Raw genomic sequence first — 14,668 nt, forward strand, 5'->3', positions numbered from 1 at the left:
CCAGATCGTATCAAACGAAAAGTATTTTTTAATTATAATATGGAATTTCAATTTTAATGAATCCTAGTTTTTAAAATACCCATTGAGAGTCTGTAACTAAACGTTAACGACCTCTAGTCTCTGCCAAGTGATTTAAATTTCAGACCTTCTCTGTGGGAAAGGGGGAATTCAATTAGCTAGATTTACAAACTGTGACATCACATTTAAATTAAGTTATCATTCTAAAAACTACTATAAATAAAAGGGTATTGAAGGTTAAAATAACGTTACTATGAGAAAATCAAATAAAAAATCTACAACTTAAGCTCCTCAAAAAAAATTAACATTAAGATAATTAGGGAGAATACATAGTTTACAGAGTAGTAGGGTCCATACTATTAACTCAAGGAGGCCTGACTCACAGGGTGAGTTTAAAGCTGGGCCTTCTCGCGTAAATGGTATGAATCCTCCTAGTCTGTAAACTATGCAACCTCAGCAAGATCAAATTTTCAAATCTAGCTATATAACCAGCCATCTATCTATTTTTAGCATTATAATTTAAATTAATTGATCGTGATGATTTAAAGTTGAATAATTATATATTCCTAATGTATTTCTTATTTAAGTAATTTTATTTAATTTAAATAGTAAATTTAATGATGGTTATTAAGGGTTCCACGAGAGGGTAGAATTTTTTTTAAAATTCAGTAATGTTTTCACCAGGGATAAAGGAGGAGCGTGAGGATATTTGTTTTCACGTTTAGAGGATACGCAACTCCCTATCTCCGACGGCAGCTTATTCGAGATATATAATCTGTTCCAGCTTTGTTTGTCAGCACGCGCAAACCCAGATTTCTATGTTGAAGCGTCTTAGTGGCGATCATAGTTACAAGCAAATTATTCACGACGAGCCAGTTGGTGGACGCCATGTCCTTAATCTTTCAAAAAACTTTCATGAATTCCGCCTCAATAAAACTGTTCCCGACTAGCCGGGAACAAATGGATTTATTTCGGAAGACCACTCATTCGTTTACATGGAAGGAAATTTTTAAGCACTTGTTCTCAACAGGAGAATTGGAACAGTGAGTGTTTACAACCAATAAGCGAGACACAAACTTCATCCGTTTACGTTTACAGGACTTCGCGAACACTTTATAAAGCGATTTCGGACAACACTCAGAAGTTCTCCCAACTTTTCCTAATAAAGGAGGGAAAGATCGAAAAACACTATTTCGTGTACTTAATCATTTGTTTCGTTGTGAAACTAGTCCGTAAGTCTTACATTGTTAAGGTTGACAAATAAGACATTTTAAAATTTGATATTGCTCATTCATTGTAGAGGCGAAACTAGGCCCTGAAACGGTTCTAAGGGAATTTTTCCCGGAAGAGGTTGTGGTTGTGTACCATAAGGTATGCGGAAAATATCCGCATTGGCTTAAACCCTTGCAAATGGAAAGCGGATGTTTCCAAGAGCCCCACGCCAACGTTCCTCACGCTAGGTTCCCGGTTGCCGGTAATTATTGCATTATAAAGTGTATCATGATGATGTAATAAAATATAATTATTTGTACAATTTTGACGCCTCTTAGAAATCGAAGAGCTTCCAATTATTCCGGTGGAAAGCTCGGAAGACCATTCAACACTACCAACTATGATAAATCTATATGAAAAGGGCTTAACCATTTTGGAAAGTAATCTAGAGAAATTTGAGGTGGCCCTCCGCGGCACCGAAAAAATTATAGAAGAACACAAGGAAAAAATTAAAAATTTGAAAAAACTCATGGTTGAAAAAAATAGGCGGAGCAGTTGCGCCTCAGATTGGCCACAAACAACTCGACACCAGCAGAGGTTAACAAATGCCTCTCGATCGTCGAAAAGATTACACAAAAGACAGGAGGAGATCTTTTGACAACTCTTAGACAGTTAGCGTCAAGCAAAGGGCTTATTTGCCCCGATGATTCTGGTTAGACATATTTACCAATTCTATAGTATTTAAGCATTCCCGACAACCGCGCGCTAATTTACAGTGCCGGGGAAGCGCTTAAGCTTCTCTTATATTTTCTGGCAATAATAACTTGAATTTTTTTTAGATTATGAAGAACCCGCGACCGCGAGCTTGTCGAAATCCCCACCTAATGGTTGGTATTATAAATATTATTCCGTAATGAAAATGTAACTGTTTTATTTTCGTTTAGAATTTCAAGAAGAATTTGAATCGCCATATACAAGTGAACACGAACACGACTCGGTCCCGCATACTCCGGGCAAAACTTCGGAGAGTAAGAATATTTTATACTAATCATTTACCTTAAATTAGGCGTTAATTATGTAACGCGATTGCAGGTGAAGACGAGAGTCCGGCTACAACCGGAAAGCAAGTTGAAAGTGGGTCATCCGACAAAAGCGCTTCGGAGAGTAAGTATAGCCCATTTGATCAATTTTTCTGAGTAGCTTCGACACGAGACCTAGATCATGAACTTACGTACGTTCGTATTATTTTACTCTAGGTGAAGAACATCCGTTAAGTAGCGGAGGAGCCGAGCTGGAAGCAAGTCAAAAAGAACAACGTGCGTGCAGACAACAGACAAAGGAAATACTGATTTACATTATTTAAAACCTCGACATTTTAAATCCTGAAGATGAGTATTTTTTTTCGTCTGTTGTCTCGAAATATTTCTTTCGTATGTTGTCAGCACGCAGAACCAAAGCTGTAACACATAAATTATCGAATAAGCTGCCGTCGAAGATAGGGAGTTGCCTATCCTCTAAGCGTGAAAAAAAAATTTCCTAACGCGCTTCCTTTATCCAGGTTTTTACTTTTGCGTGTTTTAGAGGTTCTGCAAAATATTGGTCCGACCCTGGCTGGCTGGCTGGCTGGCTGAGCTTCCCTTCAACCCCATTTTTAATTCTAAAATTGTTTTAAACCAAAAAAGATAAATGCTCTTATGCATATAAAATAGTTGTTTAATAAACTTTTTTGGCACAAATATTAGTGCCAAATATTATGAGATTTTTGTAATGTTTTTCGTTTCCGGCTTCTGATTAATTAGCACTTAGTACGTCATAAACAAAATAGGAATGAGGTTTTATTCCAGTACGATTTGCTCTGTTCTCTATCTCCACCATCCGTTTCCTTGTCACGTCTAGCGTTGTTCGGTAGGGCTTATGCAATTTACTTCATTTCTATCGCGTCAAGTTTCAAGACAACATGACTCGGGGTAATTCTAAGCGCTTGTTGCATATTGCTATAAGCGTGCAATCAATGAATAATTTTCGTACCCAAACACATCTATTATCCCACAAATAGTAGGTTTGCAACAAAAATATCAACAAAACTGTTCCAGTTCATAGAACAGAAGTTTATTATTTACTTGTTTCATTAATCTATAACCCAAAATCACGCTATATTATTTTTATTCATAATTGGAATTATATTTGATATTTAAAAGATGAAAAAAACCCGTAAAGTATATAGGCCGGGGTCACGTTACAATAAATTTTGCTAGCCTAGGCAAAACTTTAATATGGCCGGGGCCATCTTGTTATATTTCGTTAATAATTTTCTGCAGGAAAATTCAAGACGAAACGTTCAACTCGGATCAAATATTCTGCTCAATATAAAAGGGGTCCACAACGTCACATTAAGAAGGGTAACGAAGAAAAACGATTCAAATGCGATGCAAGTACGTGTAAGAATGATTTGATCACACATCATTGCATTCACAGTGGTGAAAAACCCTTCAAATGTGATCAGTGTGACTATGCCAGCACAAATAAGTTTAATTTGATCAGACATCAACTCTTTCACGGTGGTGAAAGACCCTTCAAATGTGATCAATGTGACTATGCCAGCACAATGAAGAGTAGTTTAATCGCGCATAAACGCATTCATAGCGGCGAAAAACCCTTCAAATGTGATCAATGTTACTATGCAAGTACGTGGGGGAGTTCTTTGGCAGAACATAAACGCATTCACAATGGTGAAAGACCCTTCAAATGTAATCAGTGTGATTATGCAAGCACGCAGAATAGTAATTTGATCAGACATCGACGCATTCATAGTGACAAAAAACCCTTCAAATGTGATCAATGTGATTATGCCAGCACGCACAAGTATAATTTGATCACCCATCATCGCATTCACAGTGGATAAAACCCCTTCAAATGTGATCAATGTGACTATGCAAGTAGGTGGAAGAGTTCTTTGATAGTACATAAACGTAGAAGTCACATGAATGACTAGATGGATAGCAGGCCATGTAAAATTTCTTTTTAATCGTAACATGAGCATTTAAAATATTGTTGGACAAAAATTTTATCTTTCATCCTTTTCAATAAAGAACGGGCCGTAACTGTTAATGCTAAAATAAAAAAAATACAGACGCCTCATTATCTTGTTGTGGTTGCAAGGCTAGAGAATTGCGCAAATGGGGTGGGGGCAATCGAGAGCGAATAAATACTTGTAACTTGTCTTCTCCTATCTTTTGCTTGCAATTAATTCCACGAACATCTGTTAAACATTGAGAGAAAAATTGAACGACCATTTGAGCTAAGGTTTGTATTTATTTGATGTACATCATATTTTTGTGGATAACGTTTTTTCGCCGGTATATATTATTAACGCTATTTTTTAACCTCTATTATAGGCAAAGCGGAGAGAAAGATGACAGAAACAGGCTTTATAAAATCCGCTGAAAATTGGCAAAATAGGGGATTGTTAAAACAATTTTCGGTACGTTTAGTTTCGGGACTCGCATCCTTTCCACGTGGTTCTATGGACCTCCTCGTCTATTCTCTGTCATCCCCTTTGTCAACTATGCGCGAGAAAGCTGCGCTTAGGCTCCACGACGTACCGCAGATTTACCCCCGTTTTCAACACTCATGGATCACGGCTGCCTATACTGATTATCTCTCCGTCTCTCTCTCTCTCCTCTTTGTTATAGGAACGTTACGCTATTGAGAGCATTTTGAGAGGTACTGTCTGGGACGTTTCTGTCTTTGTCTTTCTGTCCTTTGTTACTGTAGTATCCCTACAAAGTAATATTGAAAACTCCCGCTAGTTAGTTCCCCTCTTAACCGCTTATGGCGCCCAAAACTACCTTCCCTAGTTTTATCAGAAAGTCTTAAAGGCTCATTTACATGCGTGATTGTAGCTCGTAAAAACAGGATTTTGCTTGAAATATTGTAAAACTTTTCTGCACAAGCTGGGCCATTTTAACTTTTCGCTAGTGACAGAGCTCGAGATTTTTTAATTTACGTTTTCACATGCTCAAGCGCAAGTTTCAAGCATTTTGATTTACATGCTTTTAAAAATATATTTTAAGATATAACTTGAAATGGTTCAGATTTTCGTTAAGCCTAATGTTTCAAACTTTTCTTAAGCCTAATGTTTCAAACTTTTCTTAAGCCTAATGTTTCAAACTTTTCTTAAGCTTAGTTTTATAAATATGTGCCAAATGTACCGAATTGACGTTATGAATCATAACGTCAATTCGGTACATTTGGCATTTCAAAGAGGCCAGGTATATACCTAATATCCAGTTAAATTTTGTCAAAATGATTAAAAACGGATATTTCATTGATGGCGGTAGCTTTTTTCTGGCGATTGTTAGAAAAAAACCAAATTCGTTTTGGTTGCGGATTGAGTTTGTTAAAAACCAAAATAAGGAACAAGCAAAGCTACAAGCAGTCATGTAAATGGCCGCGCTTGAGCTTGTGCAGAAAAGATTTAAAATAGTTCAAGCAAAATCCTGTTTTTACTAGCTACAATCGTGCATGTATGAGCCTTTATAGAGAATCAAAATGGTGAGATTAAGCGCGAGATTTGAATTGAAACTTTAATGAAATGTCGCACGTGCTGGCTCGTGATTCTTGCGCATGGTTTAAAAAGAATTTTTTTAAACCTATACAAAAAGGTCAACTTAACATTACACTACGCGAAATGAGATACTATACCTTTTCAGCCTTTGCTAGTGCTGTACTGTTAGGTTGTGAAAAAAGTGTACCCCCTTGTTCCCGAAACCTTGGGCCTAACTCGCTAAAATTTATCCACCTCGTAATGTTAAGCCAAAAGCTCCATGGATTAGGGAGTTGCCTATCCTATAGCGTGAATACAAATTATCTCACACGCATTCTTTGCTAATGTTAATTCCACTCCAGTATTAAATTATTACCGCCTCCAAGTCCGAGGTTTTCCAAACTTTTACGTCTGCTAGTCATTCTTATTATGGATTGTAAAGTGAAAAAACTTAATTAAGTTGAAATTAACGTTGGATTGTGGTTCGGCAAAGTAGATTAAGCTTATAAATTGAGATTCAATAAATAATTCGCTTTAATATCAATGTTTAATTGAAAATTCAACCCTTGCCGAAAAAACCCTATTTTACCCCAAACTTTGGAATTTCCTGAATATTAATGTATTATAAAGATAATATAATTTAATTTCAGTGTTAAATAGGAAAAAGGGGGTTTACCAGCTTATAGCTTAGTTTTAATCTTAATTATGTAGTTTAATTAAAAGTTATTTTAATTTTTGTCCAAAAATTGTATGTTTTTGGTCGAATTTTACGTTAATTATACTTAATTAAGTTGAAATTATCGTTGGATTTTGGTTCGGTAGAGTAGATTTAGCTTATAAATTGAGTTTCAATAAACAATTCACATTAATGTCAATGTTTAGTTGAGTTTTTGATCTTTGCCGAAAAATTTATTATTTTAATAGTCGTTGGGGCGAGAGAGTTAGTTTAGTTAGGCTTATTTAGTTTCTGAAATGGATTTGAATTTTTGCTTGATTTAATTGCTACTTTTAGTGTGGGGGCAGTATTTTTATATTTTACCCCACTCTTTTGTGCCGAAAAGTGCCTAAACGGTCACTAATTTACCCCGAAAAGCCGAAGGCGAAGCCAGAAGTCATTTAGGATGTTTGAGCAGACGACGCATGGGAGATTTCTACTATTTTAGAATTCGGGGTAATTCGGCAAAAGTTCGGCCAAAATAATTTCGGGGTAAAATAGTGTTCCCCCCGCTTTTCGCGCCAGCCGCCATAATAAGACAAGAATGACTAGCAGACAGGATTCCCAGGAATGTTTCTTAGTTTCGGACTTGGAGGCGGTAATATTTTGACTACTGGAGTGGTATTGAGCAGCCATGAAAATAAGGTTTTTTTTTTCAACTAGTCCCGACATCAACAATATTCAAACTGGTCCCTATGACCAGTTACCCCTGTGCGATTTATTTTACTACTGGTCCCACTTTAAAATTATTTATAAATATAAAATTACATGGTCCCAAATCATTTTTAAAAATTTTATTTAGCCATCTTTGACTACATTATCGTACGAAAGCCAAATGATTATCGATTTTCAACCAAAATTATCGTACGCTCCGAGCGCCTTCAAAATAGTGGTGTTCTGATTGACCTTGTATTTATACTAAAATCGGTACAAATTACAAGGGTCCTGAAGGAGATGGACAAATAACGTCTCCAAACGTTTCTCTCATCCTGCCTTTGGACTTAAAACATGAATAGTTTCATCCTATTTCACCTTTTTCTTCTTCTAGCGAGCCTTTTGTGCGCAGATTAGTTAGATTTTCCGCTAAATTATCGTACAATTATCGTACGCCGAATCTGAATTATCGAATTTAGCGTACTAGTACAGCGTCATAACTATTTTACGCTTCGAAAAAACTATTAAAATTATCGCATTGTACTATAATTATCGTACGTCTGGCAACGCTGTACTGATTACTTCTAATCTGAAACTACGACTAGGAGTAGAGATAATGAGGAAATAAGATTAAGATTCCTTGCAATGTGAAAGGAATCGAAATTTGACGAAAACCCTGAATTAATAAACTGGTCCCCTTTCAATATTTATCAAAAATTATAATTAATAAACAAGTCCCTTGGACTCGTGACCCTCGGTTTTTGAATAAAAAACTAGTCTGAGTAATTACTAAAGTGGTTTTGGACCTGTAAACCTGTGTTATTTCCATGGCTGGTGGAGTGTGGACTGGAGTGAATTGTGGTTCTCTAGAAAATATCGGAGATTCTACCAGACTTGGACCGCAAAAAGTATCTATAACAATTTTCAAAAGCAGACTAAATATATCTGTAAAAGTAAACTTTACATGGTGTTCGTACAGCCTCAAATGTTTCCTATTTTACGGATAATGGGTGTCTATTACTGAACGATAATTTTAAATTAACCCAAATCAATAGCGTGAACATTTGGTGAATGGCCCGCCATTTGGAGGTGAAGTTAGAAGCCAATGCGACAGATTCGGTTCTTGTGGAATGGACGGGAGACTAGGCAGATAAAGGAATAGTGGCCACTAAAAGGGTGGAGCGGTACTCAAGTAAAATAGTTAACATAGCGAAATATAATTTCCCCCGATTACGGGAAAAAGCGTACGCGATTCAGAAATGGGGAGCGCGTTTACATCCATGTAAAACCTGTGAACGCGCTCTATTGTAACCAAGCACAGAAAGCCAGACACAGAAACGTCCCTGACAGTATCTCTCAATAGCGTAACGTTCCCGGCCGCAGTGTCCCGGCGAATAAACGTTATGGAGATAAATGTGATGAACATTAAATAAAAAGGAAGTACATACCTTTGGTCAAGCGGTCGTTTAATTTTTCACTCAAAATGTTTAACAGATATTCTTGGAATTAATTGCAACCAAGAGATAGGAGAAGACAAGTTACAAATATTTATTCGCTCTTGATTGCACGTTTGGAAATTTTCCAGCCTGGAGAGAAGCACCCAAAACAAGATGAAGAGGCGTCTCTTAATTTTTTTATTTTAGTAACGTAACCAGGAACAATATCTCATTTTATCGAGCAACAGGTAAACTGTTTCGAATTTTTGTCGAAATAAGTAGAAGCGATAAGAACGGAGTGAAGACCCTTGCGAAAGAGGAAGTGTGAACGTTTTGTCTAACACATTAAAAAATGTTCCATAGGCCTATAGGATTTAAAATTTTTTTCTTGGCTGCCTAGCCTTCAAATCCACTCTATTTGCCCATGATTTTTCTACATTCATCAAAACAGTCTTGAGCGTGCTTCTAAAGGCACATTGATCATGTACAAGGGTTTTTTCCAGATTTGTAAATGCATTGATTCTGATGAAATTAATATTCCGCTTGGTTCTAAAGAAACACTAATCCCATTTGAAGGGTATTTCTAGTCCACGTTTTAATGGGATGTTATAGATTTCATGCAAACTAAGTTTGAACTCGAAACAATTTAGCCTGGATGAAGCAAAAACATTTCGCCGTACTTTTCATATAAAGTTTACAAAAAAGCATTAAATACGTAGAATTGCGTACGCGAAGAGTACCAACAAATACTTAATGTCGAAGAAACGTTAAGTACCCGAGACTATAAAAGCATAAAATGACTTACGTGCAATTCGCGAATGAGGCGATTCTGGAATCTTTGGAGTAATATTTTCAAATGTCTCCAAGTTGGACTCCGAACCATTATTTTCAACTTGAATCGGAACTTCGGGTTTATCGATTTCCATAGAAGTCAATTCTGATAGGTCATTTGGGTTGCGTTCAAGTTGAGGAACACATACTGGCACACTCAATGACTTCGGATCAACATGCTTCAGTTTTGGCAAGCACAGTCTCATAGTTCGATTTTGTTTATTGTAAGTTTTCTTTGCATCTGTCAAGATGATTGTGGATTGGTTATCATCAAGATCGTTTTCACGGGCTTCTTCTAGCGAATCGCTTTCAGCATTTGTGCCGGGTAAATCGCTTTCCATAGATACGGAGGTCAATTCTGATAGTTCCATTGGGTTACGTTCTAGTTTAGGAAAACACACTGGCACACTCAATGAGCTCGGATGTTGACTATTTTCAGTTTCCTTTGCACCTGTCAAGGCAATATCGGATTGGTTATCATCAAGATCGTTTTCTAGGACTCTTTCTAGTGAATCGCTTTCAACATTTGCATCAAGAGAAAGATCCAAATGTTTTTCGACTTCAACATTCGATTCAGGAACACGAAATTTCGGCGTTGCAGTTGTATTATCTTCAGTGTCCCTCTCTGTCGAGACACTTTGTGATTGAAGAAGAGAGTCGTTACTGTTAATATTGTTTTCAAGAGGTTCTCGTGGCGAATCGCTCTCCGTGTTCGTGTCAGGAGTCATTTCTAATTGGTTTTCGACCTTAATTTTTGGTGAAGGCGCACTGTCACTGTATTTCGGTTTAGGGACACACTGATTCGTATTTCGCGTTTCTTATAAACCCCATATTTTCAGAATTTTTTGAGGAAATTTCAGTTGCTGTGTTTGTATTGTAAACCTCCGCAACATATTGAGGTTCAAAAACAGGTGATTCTTGAATAATATCTTCTTTATCCAGAATGCCTTGGACACTGTGCATCACAACAGGAAGGGATAACTCTTGTGCATTTATTGCACAATCAATTTCAACAGGTTCAGTTTTCACGTATTCATCATTAGCTAATTGAAGTATTCCTTTTTTCTCCTAATTTTTAAACAATTAACAATAACGCTCATTCTTAAAATAATTCATTTTTCCATCGATTATGACAGTGAAGGATCTTGCATACCATCAGATCTTTGATTCTCCATTCCAACTCTTTAATGACCCTATTGAGTCTTTCAATTTCGTCTATTTGCTTATTTATCGTTAACGTTGTTTTCACTCTCTCTTTTTCCAAGTTTGAATTTAAGACGTTACACTAAAAAAATTAGATTACATTACAAAACAACCTTCGGACTTTCTTTGGCTGAACGTATTTTGAAGGGGCAAGCAAGAGAAAGGCGAAACCAATAACAAACAAGAAGAGGGATCAGTAACAATGGTCCTCTTTAATAATGACGGACATGTTACCAATCCCCTAAGATTAGAGCCTTTAATTAAGAGACAACAGATTCGACAACTCATCCTGTGCATATAAAATTGGCTATGATCCCAAAAGGGTCTCATATTTTTGTGCTCCCCCTATGCTTTGAAAAATACCTCGGATTCCAGTTTCCTGATTCGATCATGGAGAAAGGGTAATGGAGGTGAAAAGAGCCAGTTTTCTACGTTGGAGCCGCGACCCCGAAAACCCCACCGGCGGGCGGAGAAGGGGAGTGAAAACAAGTTGGGAAACCAAAATAAACCTCTACGAGCCGAGACGAATTTACTTTCTAAACACAGGTCCACCAGCCAATGATAAAAACCGGAAATACACAGTTCAAATTTAACAATTTCCTTTGTATCCTCAATAATTCTAATGAGGACCTAAATGTATCACTGAAGGGTGTATTTAACTTTCGGCTCACTCTGAACCGTTAACACCTCCTATAAGAGGAGGCGAAACAAGGTCATTTCTAGTTTAAATCTAGGGTATCTTATTTCACAGACCCAATCGTTTCAACACTTGTGGATAGATGGAGAATTAACACCCATATTATATAATGAATATAAAAAATGCGATTACAGTATATCTAAATGAAGTAAAGCTGAATTAAAAAGTAAACACCAAATTTGAAATGTTAATATCGAAAGATGTTCTTGGAATATTAAGATGAAACAGAGCTTTATAGCTACACAACTAGTTAAAGAATCGTAATGCCGAAAAATATTTAAAATATTTCCATTTAATATTCTGCAAAAAGGAAATGTTATCGTTTTCTAAGAGATCTTATCATCATACTCGCTTTATATTAACTTTGATGTGCGTGTAGTGTTTCGATTCGGATGCAATCTTCATTACTCGTTCTATATAAACTCTCACTTGTGTCATTACATAGAAATAAGGTTATCTTAAATAATTAATTAAATATAAATGATATTAATTATTTTAGTCGCCAGTAAATAACTTTAAAAATAGTTAAATCGTTTAAAATAAAGTTGTTCCTATTATCTTTCGAAACTTTGCTAATATTGACGTTTAAAGTGAAGGGTACCCCTCTTGCCCGCTTTTTTCAAATTTTGGGGTATATATACGATTCGTTTCCATTATAATAATAGATAAAAACGCATTCGCGTGAACCGATGGTGGAAGCCCTGCCAATGGGAGGCTAGACGTTTCTCGTAACCCTAGCCGATCGCCGCGTATATCTTGAAACCAAACGATGACGAAGGAAAAGAAGCCAGAATGGACTGACTGGCGTCCATGTGGGATGGACAAAGACCTGAAGATGGTGGTGCATAGAAGCTGGTGTCAATGTGGAATTGACGGAGAACAGAAGATGGTGGTGCATAGAAGCTGGTGTCAATGTGGAATTGACGAAGAACAGAAGATGGTGGTGCATAGAAGCTGGTGTCAATGTGGAATTGACGAAGAACAGAAGATGGTGGTACATAGAAGCTGGTGTCAATGTGGAATTGACGAAGAACAGAAGATGGTGGTGCATAGAAGATGGTGTCAAGGTGAAATTGACGAAGAACAGAAGATGGTTGTGCTTGGAAGCCAGCAAGTACAGACTAGTGTCCATGTCGAGTGGACGAAAACCAAAGCTGGTGGTGTTGGAACTCAAGTAGAATAGCAAGAGGAGACAAACCCAAATTTCCGTGAACTGTCAATGCAGTCCGGAAATTGGGAACACGTTTGCTCCGATACGCAAACTGCGAACGCGGTCACGTGGGGCGTGACAGACACACAGACAGACAGACACGGCCGGTGTAATACCTCTCCGTGACATACGTCACTCGGAGAGGTAAAAAGGGGAACGCGGTCGGGTTCGCCTCGTCGTTTCGGTTGCCATGGTTCCAACGAGGCAAACATTTTTGCTTCGGTATACCGCGCCATCTTGCAAGGGGTTTGTCGCGGGGAAATGGGAATATTTTGAGCAGCATTTCTCCATGTGACCACGATGGAGATGGACCACAAGAAATACTAATAATTATTTATAAATATTAATAATTATTTATAAATTTTGGTCCTCATTTCTAGCAGTGTAGCTTCATCGAAACCACTCTTTGAAGTCATGTCAATTGAATAATTGAACAATGTCCTTTTAGAGAGAGTGGTATGGCTTGCCTTGAAGCCTCGTATGTTGTTGGTGACTTCGCTTTAATGGACAGACACCACTGTATAATGGCTGGATGCCACTTACGTGGCCTTGATTTTTTTGATGCATTAATTTTCATCTGCTCACGTAAAAATAACTTTTGAAAAACTGTTTTGCTCTGAAAAGGGTTTTTTTGTAAAATATTTTCAAATTCGGAGCTTTCTTCTTGGGACATAAAAATTCCATCATTCTTATAGATTTTCTTTATGTTTTCCTTCATGTGCTTAATTTTTCTTTTCTGTATTGTATTGGCTGTGTATAATGTATCATATTTTCCCCGTAAAGCTTCTGCGCTGAGATATCGTATGTTGGTAAACTTTGAATTAGGCTTCCCACTGATAAATCTGTTTGTTTCTCGCAGTTTCCTCCTCTGTAAAACCTTCTTAGACAGGCCACAGTTTACACAACTTTCTTTTTCTTCCAAGAAAAGCTTTCGACATTTATAAGATCTTAAAGACTGACTTAATGAGCAAACATAAATAGGTTTCAGATATCGGTCTTTAAACGAGTCAAACAATTCACCCCGAATGCCTTGGCAGCAATTCCAACTATCTAATTCTAACATTATGTCAACTAAATCTCTTAGTATTTTAATTGGCTCTTGAAAATTTACTGTTGAGCTGTTAAAAGCAGCATGTCTACTAGGAACTTCCTTATCACAAACTGTTACAGAAAGAGCCATTGTTCGGTTTAAAATGAGCTTCATGAAGTCATTCTTTTTGAACACTAAGCTTGTTATAGTATTAACATTTCTGTTCGAACCCCGCTTTATCTCCATGCTCCATTTTATGGATTCCATATTGCTTGATTGGTAATTTAAGAAGTCTTTCGCAAGATGTTCAAGAGAATCGATAAGTTTAATTGGGATTTCTCTTTCCCCAGAATCATTCTTAGTTTGAATTGCAATCTTCTCTACTATGGTACACGAATTAGAATCCTCAAATACCTATGACAAACATTATAATATATATTATTATTGTTTAACGGTAGTAGTATTGAAACCTCGTATTTGACTCACCATATCTTTTTCATTTTCATTTTCCATAAGAACCAGCGCCTCATTTACAACAGAATCATGGATAATGTCTGTTGAGATGTTTCTAGTGGGTTGCACTTCAGGCTATATAATCACCAATATTAGAATAACAACCTTTATGGATAGAACATTCATTTATGCAACTCACTTGTGGGTTGACGTTGACAATCTCAGAACATTCATCGTAGTCAGGCATAGGGTCTGGATTGCTGATTGTTGGTCCCAAGCCGCCCGGAAAATGATTACCACAGACGTAGTGGTGTTTTTTTACATTTGTTGTTTGTATTTCAGGCCTTTTAATAGCACGTAACCATCTCACACACTTCTCATATTCAGTGGTTGGTTTTGGTACAGGAAAAAACCGAATTTCTCCGGTAGTTTGGGAGGCACACTTCTTTCCATTTTCACGACTTTTGCAATTAAGATAGACGCAGTATCTTTTCCCCATTATTTTTCAGCCTTCAGTACTAATTTCTTAATTATAAAAATATTGAACTGCAAAAAACCCCAAAAGCCATGAAGAAAAACCATACACGAACACGATTAGACGACATATTGCGATTGACAGCCAGTAGAGGGCGCAAACAAACGATTAAGTATTTCGGCGGCAAC

General features: G+C 37.0%; 2 protein-coding genes across 4 annotated transcripts; one reads left to right on the top strand and one right to left on the bottom strand.

Moving 5' to 3' along the window:
• Positions 1 to 484: 484 nt before the first annotated feature.
• On the top strand, positions 485 to 2,984 carry LOC149696144 (uncharacterized). Of its 3 annotated transcripts, XR_016382509.1 has the most exons (6): positions 485 to 1,061; positions 1,117 to 1,250; positions 1,319 to 1,492; positions 1,569 to 1,942; positions 2,070 to 2,117; positions 2,175 to 2,387. XR_016382509.1 is itself a non-coding variant. In XM_089867406.1 (5 exons), exons 1-5 carry the CDS (start codon positions 1,934 to 1,936, stop codon positions 2,502 to 2,504), a joined length of 231 nt encoding a protein of 76 aa, XP_089723532.1. In that variant the 5' UTR covers positions 1,807 to 1,933; the 3' UTR covers positions 2,505 to 2,984. The 3 variants fall into 3 exon arrangements, 2 of the variants coding, with proteins under 2 accessions (XP_089723531.1, XP_089723532.1); XM_089867406.1 differs by lacking the exons at positions 485 to 1,061; positions 1,117 to 1,250; positions 1,319 to 1,492 and adding an exon at positions 2,487 to 2,984 and having other exon boundaries at positions 1,807 to 1,942; positions 2,175 to 2,258; positions 2,323 to 2,394; XM_089867405.1 differs by lacking the exon at positions 2,175 to 2,387 and having other exon boundaries at positions 1,569 to 2,099.
• Positions 2,985 to 10,198: 7,214 nt separating this feature from the next.
• On the bottom strand, positions 10,199 to 14,504 carry LOC149696145 (uncharacterized). The gene is made up of 7 exons (XM_089867410.1): positions 14,205 to 14,504; positions 14,039 to 14,140; positions 13,424 to 13,966; positions 12,751 to 12,845; positions 10,979 to 11,234; positions 10,566 to 10,697; positions 10,199 to 10,480 (listed from the first exon to the last, which is right to left on the bottom strand). The coding sequence occupies exons 1-7, from the start codon at positions 14,502 to 14,504 to the stop codon at positions 10,199 to 10,201; spliced, it is 1,710 nt and encodes a 569-aa protein (XP_089723536.1).
• Between the last annotated feature and the right edge of the window lie 164 nt (positions 14,505 to 14,668).

The sequence above is a fragment of the Phalangium opilio genome, unplaced genomic scaffold, assembly GCF_054372755.1.
Source record: "Phalangium opilio isolate 3A_F unplaced genomic scaffold, DU_Popi_V2 ptg000022l_1, whole genome shotgun sequence".
In the NCBI taxonomy this organism is placed as follows: Eukaryota; Metazoa; Arthropoda; class Arachnida; order Opiliones; family Phalangiidae; genus Phalangium; species Phalangium opilio.

Bases quoted from the DNA above. Each gene is read 5' to 3' on its own strand.
- LOC149696144 (XM_089867405.1), top strand. From the start codon at position 907: ATGTCCTTAATCTTTCAAAAAACTTTCATGAATTCCGCCTCAATAAAA. The intron at 1,062-1,116 runs GTGAGTGTTTAC...TTACGTTTACAG, and splicing joins TCAACAGGAGAATTGGAACA to GACTTCGCGAACACTTTATA. The intron at 1,493-1,568 runs GTAATTATTGCA...GACGCCTCTTAG, and splicing joins CGCTAGGTTCCCGGTTGCCG to AAATCGAAGAGCTTCCAATT.
- LOC149696145 (XM_089867410.1), bottom strand. From the start codon at position 14,504: ATGGGGAAAAGATACTGCGTCTATCTTAATTGCAAAAGTCGTGAAAAT. The intron at 14,141-14,204 runs GTGAGTTGCATA...GTGATTATATAG, and splicing joins TTGTCAACGTCAACCCACAA to CCTGAAGTGCAACCCACTAG. The intron at 12,846-13,423 runs GTAAACTGTGGC...AATAATTATTAG, and splicing joins TGGAAGAAAAAGAAAGTTGT to TATTTCTTGTGGTCCATCTC.